Here is a 24,443-nt window from a genome sequence, read left to right as displayed (position 1 = left end):
GTCCTGAACTTCCAATGGAAGCACATGCTCTTGTGACTTTAAACATGTGGATTTGATCTACTCATCAGAAGCTTTAGTCAATACATTGCCAGCCAATATTCACCTATTATACATATGGTCATACTAAATACTAAAAATGTAACTTACATTTGTATGCCTATTACATATTTTAAATAAAAAAACTAAATACAAGTAAAATGCCACATAGAAGCATTTTACTAATGATCTTAGACTAGGCCCCCACTGTCGAATGCTCATTCTTCTGATAGTGTTTTAATGGATTTTTCCACCTATTAAAGTTGGCCAGATTAGGTCTGTGGGGTAAACTTTTATAACATGGAAAATCTTCAGAATGTCCATTTACACAGACCAGAACGCTGGGTTCACAATTCATAAAAAAAAATAGAAAAATAGAAAACAAATCCAGAACAGAAGAATTATTTACACATTTGATTGATTAAGAAAAGAAAGAGCTGCCAGAAGTTCAGGAGTAAGATTGTAATGTTAATAATGAATTCAGTGAATTACTTAAATAACACACTGCTAAGCAAAATTAATAAACTGCTGAGTGAGTCTGGCTTATATAAACGATAAGATGTGTATTTACTTAAGTTTTGAATATAAAAGAGGCTTATGAGACAGATAGCAAATGGTAGGCAATATTCTCACCTTTTACCACAACATGAAAAGCCATCTCTTTGGAATCATCCTCATTGGAAACGTGAACAGTGTAAAAGCCTTTCTGCTCCAGCCGGATTCTCACCAGAGTTACTGTGCTGATGTACCTTCAGCAGAAAGAGATGCATTCAAATAATCTGCCACAAGCTTAATCCTAGATGTGTTTCTAACACTTCATTACTGGTTTTATTTATTGATTAATTTGATTACTTAGTCTCCTGTTCCTGTTTTGTTTTGATATTATGGTCTCCAGTGATGACGACTCCGTCTTTGCTCCAGCGGATGACAGGTTTGGGGTAGGCCTCCACCTCTACTTTTAATTCCACATTCTCATACGACAGTGCAGATACGTTGGAACCCAATAATGAGCTTAGCTTTACAAAACCTTTCTCTGCAGAGGGAGACAACATTCTACTATTAAAGCTTTATACAACATTTACAAAAATGTATGTTTAATTTAAATGTAACATTTGGTTCTTTTAAGACAAATAAGGTTTGGATCCATTTTGAAGTGTTTTACTTTCATTACTGCTGCAGCTATGAAGCATCCATGACTGACTATTTTCCTTCTCCCCTATAGCCACAAAGCCTAACGTGTGTCTGTGTAGGCAACTGGCTGGTCAAAAGCTCAAAAGTTTGATATAGAGTAATGAGTCACGACCCATCACTATTCTAAATGCAATTATATTTACAAAATGCAAAAATAGACTCTTGTCATCAATGCAAATTTACACAACATTCCTACTTTTCTGGGAATGCATTTTGTATGTTTAAAATTGACAAACCACCAATATTGTTTAGTACTTAATTTAATTGGGCAGCATTGTGGCTCAGTGGGTAGCACTGTCACCTCACAGCAAGAAGGTCTTGGGTTCGATCCCCAGGTGGGGCGATCTGGGTTCTTTTTGTGTGGTTTACATGTTCTCCCCCAAGAGAGGTGAATTGGAGATACAAAATTGTCCAAAACTATGTTGGATATAACCTTATGAACTGATGAACCTGATGTGTTTAAAATCCTAATAAACAAACAAACTTAGTTTAATTGCTTTATTTTATTTATTTATTTTTATTTTTTTATTATTTGGGAGACTTATTAATTTAATGTACAGCATCTGGTTTTGTAATTGATGATTAGGTTAAGCTTTGAGAAGATTTAAAAATAAATAAAATATAACATTTTCAAATACAAGAGTTTTGCATGTATTTAATTAAAAATAAAGTAATGTTGGAGCTTGATAGCAGTTTATTCATCAATAAGACAATGATTTTTGTGACTTACTTGAATAATGCATTGAGACTAACTAACTGTCTTATATCGGTCAGGATTGAGTTGGGTCTGGGACCAACTTAAGACACTGGATAAGGATGTAAACATACTCTAAACATCCCATGCAGTTCCAGTGATCAGTGTAAAAAACTGTCTTTTATAAAATACTTATTTTATGGTTTATGCCTGGTTTGTGCCACACCCTAATTGATGATACAATACTAGGGATTTATCTGCATGACTTAAAACCACACCCTTCTATGGTCATTACACACTGAGCCCCACCTCTTCACAAACATCACAACCATCGCCCTCAACACGAATTTCTTGTTTTCTTGTCTGGAGTTACAGCTGGAACTAACATACTGGTTTTGACAACAGCATATCAAAGAAAAGGGCGTATCTGAGGAGCTGATATGTCTTTAAATGTTCGTGTTGGGTCCAGTGCCACCTGGAAACACTGGGAGCAAGGCAGGAAGCAACTTAGGACTTAGAAGCAATTTAAAGAAGGCAATCCATTTTCTGCATAGTCTTTGGGAGATGGGTGGAAATGTTTACAGTGATCAACCCCGAATCCCTAAATAATACATGGAATGCTTTTAATTTTTTTGGCAAAGGAATATTTCAAGTTAGACTTTTTTAACTGAATGGGCACAACTTTCCACAGACACACTTTACAATCTTGTGGAAAGTCCTCCTAGAAGAGTGGACATTGTTATTTGTGCAAAGGTGGACTTGCCTATGAGATTGGGAAATTAATATCCAACAAGCTCATGGTCAGGTGTTCACATACTTCTTTTCACATAGCATGCAGTGTAGTGGACCACGTTTTTCTGCAAATAGGCGTATGTTCCGTGCATAACAAGTATCCTCAGTGTTCATCACTTACAGTGTGCTACTGTAACACACTGCTAAAGCACATTAAAGGTACATAAACCTGCACACATCCCAAATCTTTTACAAAGCCTTCAATTCAGCTGCCTCGCTTCTTGCCCTCATAGAAACTCTGTATATTTTGCCCGAGGAGTAAGGGGGGCAGAAAGGAACCATTAAATGCTCTGCAGTGTGTAGCAGGCCAGCTACTGTGGTTTTAAACGGTGTGTGTGATGGGGTGCACTGCTCTAAAATAACACACCTCATTTCCTAAGAATGTCAACATTCACATGCGTGATTTGCTCTACAGCTGAATCCTCAACCAAGAGGTCGGGCATACGATGAAAACAAGCATTCTTTCAAACACTGAGAGGCTAATTTAACTCTGAGGTTAAACGAGGCTGTTGATGTAGATTTGATTTAATAATAGTAATATTAATACATTTAATTTGTAATGCACTTTAGATTTAATGATTTTGGGTCAGCTTTTCAAGTCAGTCTCAAACATTTCCAGACATTTAGTAAATATATGATTTTATGGCTTAGAGTTTTTATTAACAGCAAGTTATGAAAGAATTTGCTCTGCAAGACTTTACTTTAGCGCAATAATATCTGGTAAACAAAGTACTAAAGTGTGGAAGTGTGCTTTAGTGGGATCTGGTGCTTACCCAGGACAGTAATGTTGATACTGACAGAAGTCTCCTGGTTGTTGATGTCCTCTTTTGCATTGCAAACGTAGCGTCCAGAGTGTGCCAGTGTGGTTTTGGAAACGTTCAGGCATGAGCGCATGTCCGATTGGTCCGATACATCTGTCAGGATCTCCACATTCTAAGGGACAAAAAAGTCACCAAACTTTATATGCCAATTTTAATCATTTACTTTTTAAATTTTAGGCACGTAATTTCCTAGACTGTGAAATAAAATATCACTCACATCTATTTACTGTTTTACATATTACTAATAAGTATTACCTAACTTAAAAATAAAGATTTTTTATATTTACATTTTCTGTATTTTGCTTACAGTACTATGACAGTAAATTGTCTAAGCAATTGAGAGTTAAGGGCCTTGCTCAAGGGCCCAACAGTGGTAACCTGGTAGTGGTGGGGTTTGAACCAGTGACGTTTCAAGTACTAGTCCAGTACCTTAACCACTAGTCTAAACTGCCCTACTTATAGGGTAGCCCTTATATTGAGAGGATCATTTAGATTGAGTGGTAGTGGTAGCCCAGCAGTTAAGATACTGGACTGATTATCAGTAAGTTGGTTACATCAAACACAGGCATGGACAATTTCGTATCTCCAATTTACCTCACTTGCATTTCTTTGGACTGTGGGAGAAAACCGGAGCTCAAGGAGGAAACCCACGCAGACACAGGTAAAACATGCAAACTCTACACAGAAAAGACCCGGACAGCCCCACCTGGGGATCGAACCGGTTCAAACACCACCATCTTCAAAGTTCCCACAGTTGGGCCCCTGAACAAGACCCTTAACTCTCAAACTGTATTCAGTCATAACTGTAAGTAGCGCTGGATAAAAGCATTTGCTAAATACCCCAAATATAAATCTAAACACTGGTCCAATAACTTAACCAATAAGCTACCACTATGATACATTGTCCTATTAAGACTACTCAATTCACACTGAACAATGTTAATTTTATACATTTTATTTTCATCAACCTCTGTTAAAAGTCACAGCATGTGTGGTCCCACTGGGCACAAGGCAGGAAACCCATGTAGGACATGCCTCCCTCAGACAGCCAATCATTTAAGATAGAACCCGGGTCTCAGCAGTGATGAGTTAGTGTAATAGACCACTGTGCCACCTAAGTGCATGTACTTAATATCTTATTTTAAAGACTCACACAATACATGCTCTGTTCTAATGTATGGAATTTCATAATGCTTTAATCATACATGATAAATGCTTGAGCACTACTGATGTGCTCTGATAAGGATCAAAGACCATACTAAACAGTTCAAGCTCCTCACAGTTTCCAGCTTGTAGAACCAGTAGTCTTGCATTGTAAATCCTGGCCCAGAATTCAGCACTCAGTAGAGAATTCTCTTCTACACCACTGTTCTACTTCAATTCTTAACAGATTACAAACATAAATGTGTTATCCATCAAAAAAAAAATCTCACGGATTAGGTGTGGCAGCACATCTTGAGGTAATTTGGGCTGTTGGAGTTTACTGGATGGGGATGAGGAGCTGGAACAGAATGGAAAAATAAGAGGGCAAGGTTTATTTTTCAGCCCACTCACCTCTTTGTTCGGGTAATCCCAGGAGAAGTAGACAAGCTGAACTATAGGGACCATGCAGTTGACACTGAGAGGCTCGCCTTGTTTTAGCACCGTCTTTGAGGCATTGATGTGGGCGTCCAAAACTTCAGGAACTGTGGCAAGAGACACAAAGAGACATAAAGAGAGCATTGTTTTAAAGCTGTGTGCTACAACTCAGCTGTTTATGGGAGGAAGGGGACGATTAATATAAATGATGATGAAGAAAAATGGTCAGATGTTGCACACATGTGGAGCTGTATGCATGCTACGGGTGCTCAAGACCTGCTACGTGTGAAAAAACTGAATGCTTTACTGAATCTCCTACAGGCTAAATAAACTAGTTTACTAGTTTAAGTCTAGTTTATTAGTTTAAGTCTGGTAAAAATCCAACTCTAGAACTTAGATCATTACTCTCATTAAAAACAAAAACCTATAAATGTTTATGATAATGAGAATCCCACTGTCATCCCATAATAGCAAAGCAACCCAAGTGCTATAAAGATAAATTACAATATCCAACATACTAGCTGTGACTTAATCCAAACTACATTGTACGTGGAGCTGATCTACAACTCACTCATGGGGTGTGTTCGAAAACCTAGTGAGCTCTCTATGCGCTCTTCTGTGCACGCTCCCAAGAAGGAGGCTGTTCGAAATCCTAGATGCCTTAATATGCTGTCTACTAAGGTAAAATGTCAATAATGTTATTATGACTCAAGAACGAGTGAGCATCCGATGCTGCCTTAGAGGTGGAGGAAATCCCAGTGTTCATTGCGGCACGTTTCTCACAGAAAAATATTATTTTCAAATGTAAATAAATTATTATAAAATTTTGTATGTATTTTGAATATTGTATAAACGTGTACAAGTGTAATTATTTGCAAGTTTGTGCTTGTCAGGAACAGTTTAACCATTTTTGATACACGGAGGGAGGTGTTATTTGACATGCTAGCACAATGTGCCACCTCATCCCATTGGTTTGAATGGCATGATGCTAACTGTGTTAGCTTAGTAAGCGAAACCCGATGGAATCACTGTCTAAGTAGTGCGTTTGAATAACCTGCCTTATGAGTCAGTTACTTATTAGAATCCTCTCTACTTAGGCAGCTGCCTATGTAGACAGTAAGATAGCAAGGCAGCTCCCTAGGTTTTCGAACACACCCATGGTGTCAAGTAGCGCCTACAGTGACTCTTAACACTAGACTGTATGCTATTTAATTGAACCCAGATTACTAGCTTGCATACTTAGCATTTCATCACACATGTTCATATACTTTGTAGTCTCAATACATCAATAAATTCTTAACATCAATTTTAAATGTAACATATTAACTGTATTTTTTATACATTTGATAAGGAACTTGATATCTATCTTAGCCTGCATTTAACAAATGGAAAGTAAGATAACTAGCAGGCTAATTGCTATTTGCATAGGTCACAAACAAATAGGATTTCAGTATCAGAGGCATGCTTTACATTATTAAATATTCATTAATATATTTAATAGTAGTGAAAAATGTGAAATATATATTAAAAGCTCTGGATTTTCCAGTGATTTTGTCATCATCTAAAACTTTTGTTTGTTGGTTAAGATTATTTAAAAATAGTTTCGTTTAGACAGTTATCGGAACCCCTTAGGTGGGTCGTGAGTCAAAAAATGGGTTGCAGAGAAAAATAATATAAATTAAATAAACTTGCATGTGAACGCCACATGAACAAAATGTGGGTCACTTGAAAAAAGACAGCATCGCGGTAGGTCAGGCTATTCACCATTTCACTTACACTTGTGTGCAATTTAGATTAAGCAATGTATCTTTGGTATGTTTATTACCTAGGATTACCTAGAAAACCCATGTAGACAAGGGGAAGACAAGAGGAACACCTCACAGACAGTGACCAAAGGTGTTTCAAACTGTTCGCCATCGAGTCAACTGTCACCCATATTGTCAGGTAAATTGTGATTTCTTCAAAGTAATTAAACCAGTCTTTGTAATCAACTAATAATTTAACTGGGATAAACATTGTCAAGTTATAATATTAAGTATAATATTACGTTCTGTAAGTTGCAATTGTGAAGTTATAATATTTAAAGCCTAATTTCTGATAAAGCCATAGTACATTGTCATAGGTAAGCTTATAGGTAAGCTTATAGGCATCCGTTAATATAATCTTTATTTAATCTTTAGTTAAATATTAATTGTAACAGTTCTGTAAAACATGAATTTAACACCATCAAACAGTATGCAGATTGTTTTATGACTTATACATGCTGAGGATAGCAACATGTACCATACTGTACTCATTAATGTATTCCATCCTGACTTAGACACTCACCGATGATGCTGAAGACGTGGAAAAGGCCGGACCACTTTTCCTCTCCATTCCTTTCTCCTATGCATCGGTAGGTTTCATCACCAAGTATTGCAGTAAAACCCACAGTGGGTACATACTTGCCTGCCACTGGGGTGTCTGAGTATTTTTCATAAAGGGACACGTTTATGTGTGGATCTGTCACCAGGCAGGGGATTGTTGCTTCATTTTTTGTTCTGGTGACTATATTGTACTCATTTTCCAGAAACCATGCCTCAGGGTCTAAAAGGAAGGACCACAGTGGTATTAATTATATGGGTTTAATGGCAGTTATTTTGTTGCTTGCTGAATGATGTTTTGCAGAAATGTGTGTGGTGTATCAGAGAAGTATCCATCAAATCCCATAAACATGATAATAGGTGCAATGACCTAATTTATATCATGCACAGATGAACCAAAACTTCATGTTTTGGCCACCCCTCAAAAATGTAAAATGGAAAAATGGTGTCATGGTCATATTAAATGCTGGTATGATAGTAGTTACTTAATGTACGTGTTGAATGCAGCAAATATGGTCAGACATAAAGACCATAAGTGGCTTTGGTAAAGGCCAAGTCATTATATGTCCTGATGACTTAATAAAGCCAGTGGACATGAAAGCTATGACATCTGGTGAGTACTAACTATTACTATTTGATATGCACCTTTACACATGGTACTGTTAATAACACATGTTATTAACACAGTGCACAATTGCACACAAGTCTATAAACTGCATCTTAACCCTTCAGTTATATGTTCTTATATATTTTTTATTTTTATATCTTGTTTTGCATTATTTTGAGTCATGTTTCTTACCAGGTACATAGATGGCCACCTCCCTACTCTCCTCAGTGGCAAACTCAGAACATACATACACTCCTGTATGTCGCCATGTCACATTTTCCAAGTGAAGAACACTAGAGAGGGTACGGTTTTCTGTCCTGAATGCCGGTACCTTCTCGTCACGCTTATAGCGCCAGGTGACAGGTGACCAGCCAGAACATGTGATGGAGAGGGAGGAGTTAGCAGTCAGGATGTTCTCTTTCAGATTGGGGTTCAGTTCCAGACCAGAAGCAGTCGAACACAGCAGTAAGGAGAGGGCTTCACACAACACAGTACACAAGAAAATCATCAAATCAGAAAGATATTCTTGTACATGTTACTGTAACCATTAAACCACTTCCAAAAGAAATTGGGACAGTAAGTAAAATGCAATTTAAAACAAAAAGTACTGATTTGTGAAGCATCTTTTACAAATATTTAATAACAAGCATTACAAAACACAGATGTTAAACCTAGAATGTTACCAAAATGATCAGTTGTTTGCTGCATCTACAAATGCAAGTTAAGATTTTACTTCTCCCAAGTGTCCAACAGACACAAATTGCAGTGTCTAAAGAAGGGCAGGTCAAATAATGTTTCTCCTCATTGTCACTTCAAAATACAACTGCTGCATTTTATTGAGGTGCTGACACAAGTGGTGGGGGATTTGCATAGATTAACTCCATGACAGCAGTACAGCTCTCTGTGAGAATCCACTGCTGGCTGGTGCAAAATAAGGGGCAGTGTACAAAAAGCAGTGGGCAGTTGTAGCTCAGTAGTTACTGGACTGTTGTTGCAAGGTTGGTGCAACACTGTTGGTGCCCTGAGCAAAGTCCGTAGCCCTTGCATTGCTTGCATTCTATTAGGTTATACTTGTAAATTGAATAAAATAATCTGCTGAATGGTGTAAAAAAAGATGCATTTAACAACTGCACAAATGTCTAGGGGATGCCTACTGTAATTACTACAGTGGGGGGAAAGAGGAGAAACAGAAGCCATGTATTAACAACATCTAGAAAAAAATGCTGACTTTTCTGCCTGGCTTCGGCTCATCTGAGATGGACTGATGCAAAGTGAAATGTGGGCTGTGGTATAACAAGTCCATCTTTTAAATTGTTTTTGGAAATAATAGATATTGTGTTCTCCTGGTCAAAGAGAAAAGAAACCATCTTGATTGTTTATCTTGTAAATTTTGTAGTCATGGTATGTGTGTGTGTTAGTGTCAGTTAATGTCAGACTAACATATGCTGCAATCTAGAAATCTTATTCAAGGACATTTATGCTTGTTCCAGCAAGACAATACCAAACAAGATATTGCATTTGTTACAACAGTGTGGCATGATATTAAAAGTCCAGGTGCTGGACTGGCATGCCTGCAGTCCAGAGCTGCAGAGCTGTCTCCAATGTAAAATATATGGCACATTATAAAGAGCAATATACAGCGAGATACAGAGACCCTGAACGGTAGCAACTAAAGCGTTATATTAAGCAACAATGGAAAATGGAAAACAGTTGTCAAATGATTAGAATGTTGTTTAAAGGAAAGGTGATATAGAATAGTGTTAAACAACATTTTGGGACATATGATGCAGCCATATATGTACACAAATTTGAAGTTCTTAAAAGGACTGAAATGTGTGAATTAAATAAGAAAAGACCATGCAAAGTAACGATTGCACCAGATTATTTCTTAGTCTTAGCAGTGCAGACAGCCTGGTCAGGCACTTAACAGACACAGCTGGCCTTGTCTGAGAAAGGCAAGGTGGGACAGGGTTGTCCTTATTGCCATTGCAATAGCAACTCCTGTGTGTCTGGTTGTGATGGGGGAACACATAGGGCATAGCAAGACTCTCCGTATATGATGTGTCCCTCTGTGAGAATGATATGAAGCTGGCTGGTGTGAAGAAGTTGCCAGATAACTTCACAGATGTCAGAGGGGGCGAGAACTAGAATGCGGCACCTTCTCGGCCAGTGTGGGGGTGGTGCAAAGAGAGAGGAAGGAAGTGGAATTTTAATAGGGAACAGTTAATAACCTAATTAAGAAAGAAGGGGTAAATACAAAAAAGAATTTGTAAAAAAAAAAAAAAAAAATTAATTAGATTATCTTACAATTTGCACTGGTAGAGGTTTTGATTTACTAGACCTTATACTAGAAGTTATGGTGGCTTTTAACTTAAATAAGGGTTCATGGATGGCAGCCTTGCCATGAATTTTAACTTCAGGAAGATCATAATATGATGTTTTTGTTAAGTTTGTGCTCATTCATTTACTTACAGTACTCTACAGAACAATAAAATACACATCCAAATCCATATAGGAGCACTTTGTAGTTCTAAAATTACTGACTGTAGTCCATCTGTTTCCTTTACATACTTTTTTAGTCTGCTTTCACCCTGTTTTTGACCACCACAGAGGTATTATTTAGGTGGTGGATGATTCTCAGCACTGCAGTGACAATGACATGGTGGTGGTGTGTTAGTGTGTGTTGTGCTAGTATAAGTGTATCAGACACAGCAGCACTGCTAGAATTTTTAAATACCATGTCCACTTACTGTCCACTCTATTAGACACTCCTACCTAGTTGGTCCACCTTGTAGATGTAAAGTCAGAGACGATCACTCATCTATTGTTTGAGTTGGTCATCTTCTAGACCTTCATCAGTGGTCACAGGATGCTGCCCACGGGGCGCTGTTGGCTGGATATATTTTTGGCTGGTGGACTATTCTCAGTCCAGCAGTGACAATGAGGTGTTTAAAAACTCCATCAGCGCTGCTGTGTCTTATTCACTCAAACCAGCACAACACACACTAACACACCACCACCATGTCAGTGTCACTGCAGTGCTGAGAATGACCCACCACCCAAATAATACATATTGTAGTGGTCCTGGGAGAGTCCTGACCATTGAAGAACAGCAAGAAAGGGGGCTAACAAAGCATGCAGAGAAACAGATGGACTACAGTCAGTAATTGTAGAACTACAAAGTACTTCTATATGGTAAGTGAAGCCGATAAACTGGACAATGTTAGAAACAAGGAGGTGGTTTTATGTTATGGCTGATCAGTGTATCGTCTAATTCCATTGGCAGTTCTGTTTGACCAATCAACAGTCTGTATTGTTTAATGTTATGCTTGGTCCCTGGATAAGAAGAGTAACCAAATTTAGTATAGGTACTTAGGTACAGTATGGGACATTTGCCAGTGAGAACAACCATTAAGTGTGGAATCATGGAATTGAAAATGTACTGTACCATAGGATACCATACAGTGGAAAAGGGGCATTAGTGAGCTTTGTGGCAGTTTTTCTTGCTTATTAAGATTAACTTACTAACAACTATGTTTGTAATCATGTAATCGTAATTAAATCACTTCAAAGTAAAGCTCTTTTATCATGTGGTGTATCTGTTTTTAATCTATCCTTTGTATGTCCCTCTTTAAAAACAAGTATTGCATTTATAAGTCATGCTATTTCCATCTATGTTTAGTCTGTTACCTTTTATGAAGAGGGTCAGTTGGAAACGGTTGACATGTTTTTCCTTCATGGTGGTTGATTGGCTGTGTCTTTTTTTCTGCAGACAAAATAAAAACTATTTAGCATACACAGACACAAAGCACAACAATATTCACAGTGATTTAAAAAATGCCATCCTAACTAAACCAAGCTGTTTATTTTACATGAATCAGCATGTCAGTGGTTTTCATCTACTTCGTTTTTATGATTAGATTCCTAAAATGGTTCATTCTGATCCAAGCAGTGATTAATCTCACAGAGAACCTGAGAGAACAACTTGTCCTGTATACACTCCACTGCACTCACATAGAACCGTACATCCCACAGTTGCTTACCCTGTTATTGTTTATCACCTTTCTAGCATGAAAAATGCGTTCTGACCAATAATAAATCAGCAGGGTCATTCAAAAATACCTCAGAATGCTGTCTAGCATGAACTTGGGCCGGATTGGACAGAAACATTTTGGTCCATATAGCAAAGATACAGCAACTTCTAGCTAAGGACTCATTCATCAACACAAGACTGGAGGAGTCAGTTTGTTTAGTCCATATAAACATAATACCAGCCACCCTGGTAAGGCTTGGACATCTCTATCAGCACCTCACTGAAGAAATAAACACACAAGGTTTGTGGATACAGTGATAAGACTGGCAAAAGTGACCTCTGGCCTTGCTGAGATCAGTTTCAAGTAACTAATAGGAAAAAAGGTGGACAAAGCCTATGATTTAGGAACCAATGATTGGTGTCAGTAATGTAACAAACACCTAGTGTTTGACCAATGACAGGATTGGTGTCAGTAATGTAACAAACACCTAGTTTAGTCTAGTTTAGCAGTAGCACAGCAAATAAGGTACTGGACTATTGACCAAAAGGTTGATGGTTCAAGCACTACCATCTTCAAGCTGCCACTGATGGGCTCCTGAACAAGGTCTTGGTCTTTAACTCTCAATTGTATGCATTGTATTTAGTCACAGTTGTTAGTTGCTTTGGATAAAAGCACCTACTAAATGCCTTAATGAAAGAGAAAAGCACAACTGACAATTATTACATTTATTAGAGGTACATTGTGAGTTATCTGTCCTAAATATTAATGTTTTAGAAGATTGTGTAACACCTAACAAAAACAAGTTCAAATAATGCTAGATACAGCATACACACAGATACTAACAGCTAAATCTTATTGGTCGGACCCTTGCAGTAGCAGAACTTTGCAGTAGCACATTATTATAACATAGATATGATAGGCATGTTGGCAGATGCTAACCACTAAAGCAAAGAACTACCTGTGCTCCAAGTTAAAGTGGCACCATTGCCCAGAGAACCAAAGCTGCAGGTGGACATGTTAACAGACATGCTCAGAAACATAAAGTAAAACAAGAGAACGAAATCAATTAAGAGAAAGACTCTAACAGGACACAGAAAAGGAGTAGGAGACAAAAAGAGGTGGGTGGAATGGGTGGAAAAAGATAGAGCAATAAGGGTTGGGTTGGGGGAGGAATTGATGAGGTATGGAAACAGTTAACAGCAGAACGCAGACTGGGACAGGGGTGGGAAAAACAGTGAGGGTGGATTAAGTGTGTACAAGGCGGAGGACAAAAACTGGAGGAGGAAACATTTAGTAAAAGAGAGCCAAGATGTTACATCATGGAAATGTTCTACCCTTATATTTGTTCCAAAATTGGACAGAAAAAGTAAGAATGACTGATCCATAACTGATTAAGTGAAGTCAAGAGGTTGAAATATATGACAGAGTAATAGTTGTAATTTATGACACAATATATGTCCCCCGTCCATATTCTTTGCCTTGGGTCCAGTGTCCCTAAATACACCACGGCCCTAACAAGGATGTTAAATCTATTTCATTTTCATTACCCAGCATTGCCTGGTCAGGGTCATGACAGGAAACACTTGGTACAAGGCAAGAATACTCTAGACAGGGTTCCAATCTTTTGCAGGACTTTGGCCATTTGTGGGCTAGCATAATAGACCACTGCACCACTCAAGCGGTCCCCTTACACACTGCTTAACAGTTGGAATGAGGTTGTAAAATGGATATGCAGTGCCTTTTTTTTTTACCAAAACTACTTTTTGTATATATATATATATATATATATATATATATATATCACTGTCCATATACTGTATATATCACTGATCAGCCAAAACATTAAAACCACCTCCTTGTTTCTACACTCACTGTCCATTTTATCAGCTCCACTTACCATATAGAAGCACTTTGCAGTTTTACAATTACTGACTGTAGTCCATCTATTTCTCTACATACCTTTTTTGCCTGCTTTCACCCTGTTCTTTAATGGTCAGGACCCCCACATGACCACTACAGAGCAGGTATTTTTTAGGTGGTGGATTATTCTCAGCACTGCAGTGACACTGACATGGTGGTGGTGTGTTAGTGTGTGTTGTGCTATTATGTGTGGATCAGACACAGCAGCCCTGCTGGAGTTTTTAAATACCGTGTCCACTCACTGTCCACTCTATTACACACTCCTACCTAGTTGGTCCACCTTGTAGACGTAAAGACGACAGCTCCTCTATTGCTGCTGTTTGAGTTGGTCATCTTCTAGAACTTCATCAGTGGTCACAGGACGCTGCCCACGGGGCGCTGTTGGCTGGATATATTTTTGGTTGGTGGACTATTCTCAGTCCATCAGTGACAGTGAGGTGTTTCAAAACTCTATCAGTGCTGCTGTGTCTTATCCACTCATACCAGCACAACACACACTAACACACCACCACCCAATTAATACCTACTCTGTAGTGGTCCTGTGGGGGTCCTGACCATTGAAGAACAGCATAACAGGGGGCTAACAAAGCATGCAGAGAAACAGATGGACTACAGTCAGTAATTGTAGAACTACAAAGTGCTTCTATATGGTAAGTGGAGCTGATAAAATGGACAGTGAGTGTAGAAACTAGGAAGTGGTTTTAATGTTATGGCTGATCAGTGTATATATATAACGTTGTTCATGTACTTCTTACAGTATCAATCCCATGATGATACTGTGTACTAATCTTTTATCAATAAATAAACATGTTGCTATTCAAATCTAATTAACCACTAAGTGTGATGCTGCATTAACTAAACAGTTAAAATACTCACACATCTCATTTTCCCACTCCTACTCAGGGCTAAAACTGTTTAATCAGTTCATAAAACACTAGTAGCCCCTCACTAGGGGAAAACAAGGGTAAAAGGAAGTGAGGTTAGTGTTATAATTATTTAAAGGGGAGGGGGTATATGCAGACTATGTTCCCAGAATAAAACAGAGGTTCTTTCCCATGGTCTCTGACACATGTGGGACAAGGTCGTGAGCGTAAATGCCTTTGGGTCATATTTACAGTAAAAATGGCTTCAGAAAACACTTCACCCTGCCAGGAAACTCACTATCATAAATCACTATCATTATCATAATAATCTTCATTAATCCTTATGAATACTTTCCCTTGGTTGTTTTCTAAAATCCAAAGAGACACAAGAACTGAAAAGAAAATATATGTGTTACATAAGAAAGCAAGTAAAAATGCACAAACAGAAAAAATGTGTCAATTTTAAAAAGCTGCCTATGTGCAATTTTAAACCACAGCATTAACAGTCGCTGGGGTGCAGCGAACCCGTCACCACATGATGCCCACTGTGGATTCAAATAGGGAGGCAGAATAATGTCTGGATATAAAGCAGATGAATAAGGTGGTATGTTCACTGCCAAGTGGCAAAGGCAGTGAAAATAAAAGGCAGACTGAATGGATTCCTTTTAAAAAGGAGAAAGCACTGAGAGTAAGAAAAAATAAAGCAAGAGAGACGCAAAGAGTGTGTGCAATAGAGAATTAGTGAGACAGAACTAAAAAAAGAGGAAAAACACAAAGTTTTGGACAAATATGCATGGTGGCAGAGACTCTAACTGTGCAAGTTAGACTGTGTGTTGGCTGAATTTGACGTCAGTGCCAGGAAGGGGGCCTTGCATAGACTTCACACTTGTAGGTTTCGTTTAAAAGTCTTGCTTTGACCGACGAACCTTTATCAGGGATGCCAACCCTAAACAAAGCAGCACTGGCATTGCTGGCATTAATCTACTGATAGATATTCAAAGTACACAGCAGGTTAGAAAGTGCTTGAAAGCACATCTCACTGCATTTGTTGAGGTTTGTATAGCAACTCATCGGGCACATTTCCACTGCTGGAACCTTTCTAGATCATTTGGTGTACACTCAATGAGCACTTTATTAGGTACACTTAAACAGATCAGGCATGACATTATAACCACCTCGCTGTTTCTACACTCACTTCCATTTTGTCAGCTCCACTTACCATATAGAAGAACACTGACTGTAGTCTGTTTCTCTACATACTTTTTAGCCTGCTTTCACCTTGTTCTTTAATGGTCAGGACCCCCACAGGACCACCACAGAGCAGGTATTATTTGGGTGGTGGATCATTCTCAGCACTGCAGTGACACTGACATGGTGGTGGTGTGTTAGTGTGTGTTGTGCTGGTATGAGTGGATAAGACACAGCAGCACTGATGGAGTTTTTAAACACCTCACTGTCCCTTCTGGACTGAGAATAGTCCACCAACCAAAAACATCCTGCCAACAGCGCCCCGTGGGCAGCATCCTGTGACCACTGATGAAGGTCTAGAAGATGACCAACTCAAACAGCAGCAATAGATGAGCAATCGTCTCTGACTTTACATCTACAAGTTGGACCAACTAGGTAGGAGTGTCTAATAGAGTGGACAGTGAATGAACACGGTATTTTAAAACTCCAGCAGCGCTGCTGTGTCTGATCCACTCAAATCAGCACAACACACACTAACACACCACCACCATGTCATTGTCACTGCAGTGCTGAGAATGATTCACCACCTAAATAATACCTGCTCTGTAGTGGTCCTGTGGGGGTCCTGACCATTGAAGAACAGGGTGAAAGCAGGCTAAAAAAAAGTATGTAGAGAAACAGATGGACTACAGTCAGTAATTGTAGAACTACAAAGTGCTTCTATGGTAAGTGGAGCTGATATAATGGACAGTGATTGTAGAAACAAGGAGGTGGTTTTAATGTTATGGCTGATCAGTGTATCTGAAACAGACATTCAGTGATTATTTGTGGGCTGTGGTAGCTTAGTTTAAGTAGATAAGGTACTGTACTAATGTTCACAAAATCGCTGGTTCAAGCCCCACTTTACTGACAATAGACCATTTATTGTTCTGTGCAGTTTGGTGGGTGCACAAGGGGTGACACTTGAAGTATACAGTAAGTAATTGTATGTTAGGTGTAGCTAATGAATGTAGGTTTCAGATTCATATCAAATTCGTACCAAAATGTTTAGTAAAAGTAAAACCTGAACAAAATGAACATCCTTAACAAGGATTTTAATTGCATTTTTTGCAAAGGAAATACTAGGCTGAAGCTTTTCAGAGTAAGACAAAGAGCCAGGTGACTATGCTGGATGTACTGTATATGTCAGGAAGGATAGTTTGCATAGTAACATACTTTAAACTGTTTACACTTGTAGGTGTTACCACAGATAACCTTTGTCATGGAGGCCAGGCCTGTTCAAAGCAACTTTGAAGTCCTTCAAAATTAAGCTTGTTGCATTTTCAAAGCAACTAATAGGCATGTTTTCAATTTAACAACCTTTTCACATGCATTTGAGCTATTTTTACCACAGAAAATGGTGGTTTGTATTTTCTGCGGAGGAGTGATTCTATTAGTACTAATTTAGTACTAATGCACTGCAGGAACTTTCCCTCAGACAATAAACATTGGAGCAATGATTTCCAAAGAAGAAATGGGAGAGAAAAAGAGAAACATATGAGTAGTATATGCATGGTAGATGCGTGGTGGATGTGTAAACAAACCTGTATTAAGGATGCCAAGTCTACAGAAAAAGAGAAACATATGAGCAGTATGGTGGATGTGTGGTGGATGTGTAGCAAACCTGTATTAGGGATGCCAGGTCTACACAAAGCTGCACAGAATTTGCACAGTGGGTTAGCAGGTCCTTCAAAATAGAGCTCATTGTATTTGCAAGGCACGTATGTATTTAACACAATGACCTTTCCTGATACTCACTGGGCTATTTATTGTAAGGTAGAATTTACAAGCCAAGATTATTGTCATCAATTTTAGTGAAAATATTGTGTGAATCATACACACCAACAACACACAGTGATTTAGAAAATAATCAGTGTAAAGTAGATTTTATAAGCCAAGATTATTGTCATCAATTTCAATGAAAACTATGTGTAAAACATACACAAATCATTTAATGTAAATCAAAATGTAACCTAGCATCAGCTAATCTTTTGAAAAACTGCAAACCCAGCTCTAAATATGTATATTTCTCAATTGTCGTATTAATTAAAAGTAATTAAAAGATAAATCGCCAGTTATATATTGTGGCATTTGACATATTTTAACTTTTCAAATGAAATAAAAAAACTCCATTGAGGCTCTAGTATCTGAGCAGAAACACTGCTTTACAACCTAGTCCTGATCCTAACTTGACTTCTCCTGCTTTCAGTTGTACGTTCCTCCCTTACTTTGACTTAAATTTGATTGCAGACAGTTTGAATCCAAGATATGACATGTTTTGTCTGCTCAGCTTAATTTCATTTGTTAATATACCTCCATTCCTGCATTTCAGGCCTGCAACACATTCCAAAAAAGTTCAGACGGGGGCAATTTAGGGCTAGTAATGAGGTGAAAAAACTAAATAATGATGTGATTCCAAACAGGTGATGTCAACAGGTCATTGTTATCAAGGTTTGGTACAAAAGCAGCATCCAGCAAAGGCTAAATGTCTTTGATGAGCAAAGATGGCCAGAAGATCTCCAGTTTACATTTACATTTTCAGCATTTAGCAGACGCTTTTATCCAAAGCGACTTACAATTATGACTGAACACGATTTTGAGCGATTGAGGGTTGAGGGCCTTGCTCAGGGACCCAACAGTGGCAACTTGGTGGTGGTGGGGTTTGAACCGGCAACCTTCTGATTACTAGTCCAGTACCTTAACCACTAAGCTACCACTGCCCTAGTTTGTCATCAAATGTGTGCGAAAATTATTTAAATGTTTAAAACAATGTACCTCAAAGAAAGATTGGAAGGGATTTGCATATTTATTCCTCTACAGTGAATAATATCATTAATATAATACTGTTGCACATCTTAAGACGTGTTTGCAGGAAGAATGGGACAAAATAAAAGCTGAAACACTAAATCACTTGGTATCCTTTAAGTGTGGTGAATGCTTTACTGTCCCAACTTTTTTTGAAATGTGTTGCAGGCCTAAAATTCAGGAATGGATGTTTATTAATAAATGAAATTATAAGTTGTCCAGACAAAACATGAAATATCTCAGGTTCAACCTGTCTGCAATGCAATGAAAATCAAAATAAATGTAAGAAACTCTGTGTTGATTTTATTATCGGCATTTTCCATGCTGTCCCAACTTTTTCTGAATCCATTGAGATTAGTCTAGAAGCCCCAGTAATTAGCTTCAATCTGATGGAGCTAAAAAGATTGAATTCCCATAGATTAGGTTGATCTTAAATTATTGAAAAGTTTAAATATAATTTGAGTTAAAGATTAGCACAAATCATTTTTATAAAGTAAAATATTTCCACCAATAATTGAGATATATATAACATATGTGGTAAATGGTAATTTAGTACAGACTAGTAGGAACTTAATGATATCAAACTCAAGCAAACTTAATCATTATAAACATAATATTTTGATGACTACTGGCTCTCAAAGACTTAGTCACAATAATTTGCTAAGCCTTAGCCACTGAAACTGATTTTTTACTAATGTTTTGCAGTTTTATATGTGCATGGGATTGAGAAACTACCTCAGTGAAGTAAAGTAATAAGTAATGTGTAAATATTTTTCAGGTAAGCAATGCAAATATTCCCGTTATATTTTCAAAGAAGCTAAACTTATTGGCGGGAGCCCACCTAGCATTATCAATGCATTAGAATCACCTAACAATACAGCCACCAGGGTAATGAATGAATCATGAATCAGATAAATGGCATTAATCAAGCAACACTCTTTCCCTTTAGCACTGACTCACACTTAAGTCAGTGTACAGTCACTAATGGAGGAATTTTTCCGTTTTTATATCTGCTGACCGAGATACACAGTCAGCAGTACAGCATTTAAGTCATCGCCACAGTTACCAATTACCAATGTGGGAGAGTAAGGCTAACACATGCTCTGTCTGAGCCCTATGAAGCATCCACTCCATTTTAACCAACTGCTTCATCTTGATCAGGGTCATGATGGGTGTAGTGCCATCCTAAAACACTGGGCACAATGACAGGGTACTCACACCGTTATCACCCACACCTAGGAGCAATATAGAACAGCCAATCTACCTTCTGCATGTTTTTGGGGGGTGGGAGCAAACCCAAATAACTGGAGGAAACCGAGAGGGACATGGGGAAAACATGCAAAACGTTCTGTTGTATTTGTTGTTTGTAGGCATGCCCAATCTTGTGCCTAGTAAAGTAGGCAACTGTAAAGTAGATCCCATATTGCTATAAAGGTTTCTCGCTCCTTCTTTCTCTCTCTCTCTCTCTCTCTCTCTCTCTCTCTCTCTCTCTCTCTCTCTCTCTCTCTCTCTCTCGCTCAATTCAATTCAATTCAATTCAATGAGCTTTATTGGTATGGCTTTTACATGTCATTCTCTCTCTCTATACACTCTGTGTGTGTGTGTGTGTGTTTGTGTGTGCGTGTATGTGAGTGAGTGCGTTGATGGGAATCTCTTGCCTGCCTGACCCTTCCCACCATAGCGGTCCCCAACTAACACATTAAAACGTGACACAACAAATGCATCCCATCACTAGCGCATGAGAACTCACAGCCTGAGGATGTGCTGTATATATTTATATGCGTGTATACGTCATGTGTGTGCAACCTTTTACACTCTGCTAAACTACACTGGTGCAGCTCATCTCCTGTGGGATTATATACTACAGTTTGTTTTACTTAAACATCTGGCACTGATGTTCTGCCCTGACTCTGCTTTGAGAAAGAAAAGAGGGTGTGTGGGAGGGTAAACTTAGCATCCCAAAAAAACCTGACAGATTTGAAAGGGGAAAAAGAAGAGAAACAGAGCAAATCAGTTTTTTTTATTTATGCACAGCTGGAGGGCCCTACATTTCCTGTGGGCTGGGAAATGTGTGTGTTGTGTGAGAGGCGGATGTGGAGCACCATCATGACAAAAACTCTTCCCCACCCACACGTTGGTTAGGTTAGAAGTAAAATATTTACAATGCATTTAGCAAACAATTGAAATATGCACAAGTAAAACATCTAGGTAATACTACACATGTTGTTGGCACTACAGTTTGGAAGGGACTAGATAAAAAATACTCAGGTGGTGCAGTGGTACATCATGCTAGCCCACTACAGCTGGGATCCAGGGTTTGAATCCCCAGCAGTGCTGTCAGGCGTCTACATACAGACATGATTGGCTATATCTAAGGGGGTCTGGCAGTGGCTGAGGCCCTACGATGGACTGCCATCCTGTCAAAAACAGTTAAAAATCAATATAAAAATACAATAAAACCTGCACTTTACCATTACTTCTTTATTGTTTCCTAATGTGTAAACTTGGAATATCGTGTATTGTTCAGCAAAGGCGCATTCACATGAGATGCGACAAAATAGCATTTGCACTTTTCCGCTTTTTTGCTAAACTTATTGTACTAAAACAATGAACAAGGAATTTCATTTGTGGAAAGAACTTATGAGCAGTAATAATTAAGAGAAGTTTAGTGTTCCTGTGTCATTCTTTTAGTACATGAATCCACATTAAGCTTTTTTTTACGCTAAATGTTTTAGACTTAGACAAGCTGATTCTCACAATTTCTCAGAACCCTGAGCTGTAACACGAGTTTAAAAGTGAAACAGGAGAAAAATCCAGCTAAATACAGATACATGCAGATGCTTTCAGAGTGAATTTGACAGTTATTTCACACAAATGCAGATTTGTCTTATAGTCGCACTTTGATGATGTTTTACCGCACCAATCAAGCCGAGCGCTGAACAAAGCGGCTGTTAATTGTTTATTTAAAATTAAACAAATAAGTAATTTAAATAAGGCTGAACATGTTGAGTTTAAGGAAAATGTCAAGTTTAAGGGTACAACTTTCTCCACAAAGTACATTTTAAAGATTTTGAGTTTAGGGAACATCGAGTTACAAGGCACCACTGTATATGAATATAGACTCATCAGTCTCTTTATTAAATACACCTGTTAAAATGCGTATTCATGTAATTATCCAATTAGCCAGTCATAATGACAACATAATGACATATGTAATCAATAACAATTATACAGACATGGGTCAAGAATTCACATCAAGCATCAAAAGAAAAGTAAATTATGATTATAGTGATTTATAGAATGTCGTTGCTGTTGATGCCAGTTGGGCTGCTTTGTATTTTAAAAACTGCTGATCTCCTAAGATTTTTATCCCAGACGCCAGAGTTTACACAAAACAGTGCAGAAAAAAGCACCAAGTAAGTTCTGTGAGCAAAACGTCTTGTTGATAAGAAAGGTCAGAGAAGACTGGTTTGGTTCTAGCTGACAGGAAGGCCATGGTAATTCAGCCCCATTTTAATAACTGTGGTGAGAAACATACAATCAAAAATTTCAACATGTCAAACAATGTTAACATGTTAAGGTGGATGGGCAAAAACAGCAGAAGAAAACATCTGGTTTTACTCCTGTCAGCCAATAACATTAATCTTAGGCTACAGTAGGAAAGTTCAGGTTTTAGAGCAGGCGTATTGAATTGCTACACCACCCAAGTGCTGTAAATATATATAATATAAAAATGTTATATTATATAAGTATTATTATTAATTTTATTATTTTAGTATTTAAACTAGTAGCCTCCTTAATATAAAGATTCTATATATTCTAAATGTTGTCTTTTTAAACTGGAACTATTAATATATTATTTGTGTATTCTGTTCCTGCCTAATCCTGAACACATGTTCACTCTTACAAAAAGTTCACATATTCACATCTGGGCTGTATAAATATGGAGCATGATAATGCACCTGAAAATCCCCTCCTGACACACAGACTTGTTAACCATTCCAAGAAAAGGCAGTTTGTTGTCCCTTAATCACTTTCTGGAATATGCAAACATTGTAGTTTACCAAAACCACGGTCGTTTATTCGGTGACTCGTATGTTGGAAGGTTCTAAAAGGCTTATACGTGTTCAAAATATGCAATGTGGCAGAAAATTCTCAGACACTGATTAGAAAAGGCTTTGAACCTCTGTTCAAGAGCTGAAATGTTGCGGGTATTGTGAAACCAATCTACTTTTACCAGTAACAGAGTGTATTTTTGTCTGTTTTGTCTATTAAAACTTTTGTATTTATCCTGCATTCATTCCTTCCTGGTAACGGCTCTATTTTGTTCAGAGTCACAGTTGATCTGGAGCCTACACTGAAAACACTAGGTGAAAGGCAGAAAGAAAAATTAAACAGGGTATTGCATGTCACACACTTATTGAAGCCAAGTGGCAACTCTGGTAGCCAGTCCACCTTCTGGCAAAGTTTTTGAAAGGAAACCGGATTGGAATACTGGGATGCAGTCCAGGCAAAAACTGAGTAAACATGCCAAATTACACACAGACAATAATCTAGACTGTGTGACTAAATCTAGGAACCTGGTGCTGATTACTTTAACAGCAGAATAAAGTTAGAATTAGAATTATATAATACTAATGGTCTTTAATGTGATTTGTACTGCCTGTTTGTCAATATGCATCAAATAAAATATTTAATGAGTAAAAATTTACAAGTAAGGCATGCTTTTTCCATGTTCCCTTTATGTACCCTGGTTATACATGCTTCTAGGTGTACTGGGGTGGGCCGTGACTTGCCACTGAGGTGCCAGATGTGGCCCCACACCTGCAAGAAGCGAATTAAACCCAATATGCAGGATGCTTAACCAAGGAAGAATAATACTGTGGCCAAAATGCCACCAACAGTAGGCAACGGCAAGATAAAAGCTCCGGAATGGGAACCAACCTCTGGGGCAGCTTGCATATCTAGGGGGTTCTGTCATAATACATGAAAAGTCCCAACTGGATTCCTAGGAAAAGATGAAGAGAGCTGGCATCTGAGTAGGCAGTTTGTTTGTTTGTTTATTAGGATTTTAACATCATGTTTTACACTCTTTGGTTACATTCATGACAGGAATGGTAGTTACCCATTACACAAGGTTCATCAGTTCACAAGGTTATATCAAACACAGTCATGGACCATTTTTAGTGTCTCCAATTCACCTCACTTGCATGTCTTTGGACTGTGGGAGGAAACCAGGAAGGACCCGGACCGCCCCACCAGGGGATCGAACCCAGGACCTTATTCTAAGATTCTTATTACAGATTCAAGAGAAAAACAGGTTGCCAACAGAGGAGCCAGCAAATCGGTGATGAAGAAACCGTGATAATAAGAAACACTTCCACCTGGAGTAAAATAACACTCAGCTAGGCACTCAGCTGACTGTCAGTCCATGTGCTGAGGAACCTCTATACCCCCTCTTCCAGCAATAAACAGAAATGCAGAAGGATATGATTCTGTAACCGTGCCCCCG

At 38.2% G+C, this 24,443-nt stretch overlaps 1 protein-coding gene across 1 annotated transcript in view; it reads right to left on the bottom strand.

Annotated features, from left to right (window-relative positions):
* pdgfrb (platelet-derived growth factor receptor, beta polypeptide) overlaps window positions 1–24,443 on the bottom strand; it is a 61,466-nt gene that overhangs the window by 23,592 nt on the left and 13,431 nt on the right. Inside the window, exons 2-8 of the mRNA XM_062990422.1 lie at window positions 11,773–11,848; window positions 8,275–8,559; window positions 7,441–7,698; window positions 5,089–5,219; window positions 3,487–3,646; window positions 889–1,069; window positions 670–785 (exon numbers count right to left, since the gene is read on the bottom strand). Of these exons, the coding sequence (XP_062846492.1) occupies window positions 670–785; window positions 889–1,069; window positions 3,487–3,646; window positions 5,089–5,219; window positions 7,441–7,698; window positions 8,275–8,559; window positions 11,773–11,821 (1,180 nt within the window). The 5' untranslated portion in view covers window positions 11,822–11,848. The remainder of the gene's footprint in view (window positions 1–669; window positions 786–888; window positions 1,070–3,486; window positions 3,647–5,088; window positions 5,220–7,440; window positions 7,699–8,274; window positions 8,560–11,772; window positions 11,849–24,443) is intronic.

The sequence above is a fragment of the Trichomycterus rosablanca genome, chromosome 1 (assembly GCF_030014385.1).
Source record: "Trichomycterus rosablanca isolate fTriRos1 chromosome 1, fTriRos1.hap1, whole genome shotgun sequence".
NCBI classification, from domain to species: Eukaryota; Metazoa; Chordata; class Actinopteri; order Siluriformes; family Trichomycteridae; genus Trichomycterus; species Trichomycterus rosablanca.
The sequence above is the reverse complement of the archived record's forward strand: the minus strand, read 5'-3'. Positions and strand labels throughout refer to the sequence as shown.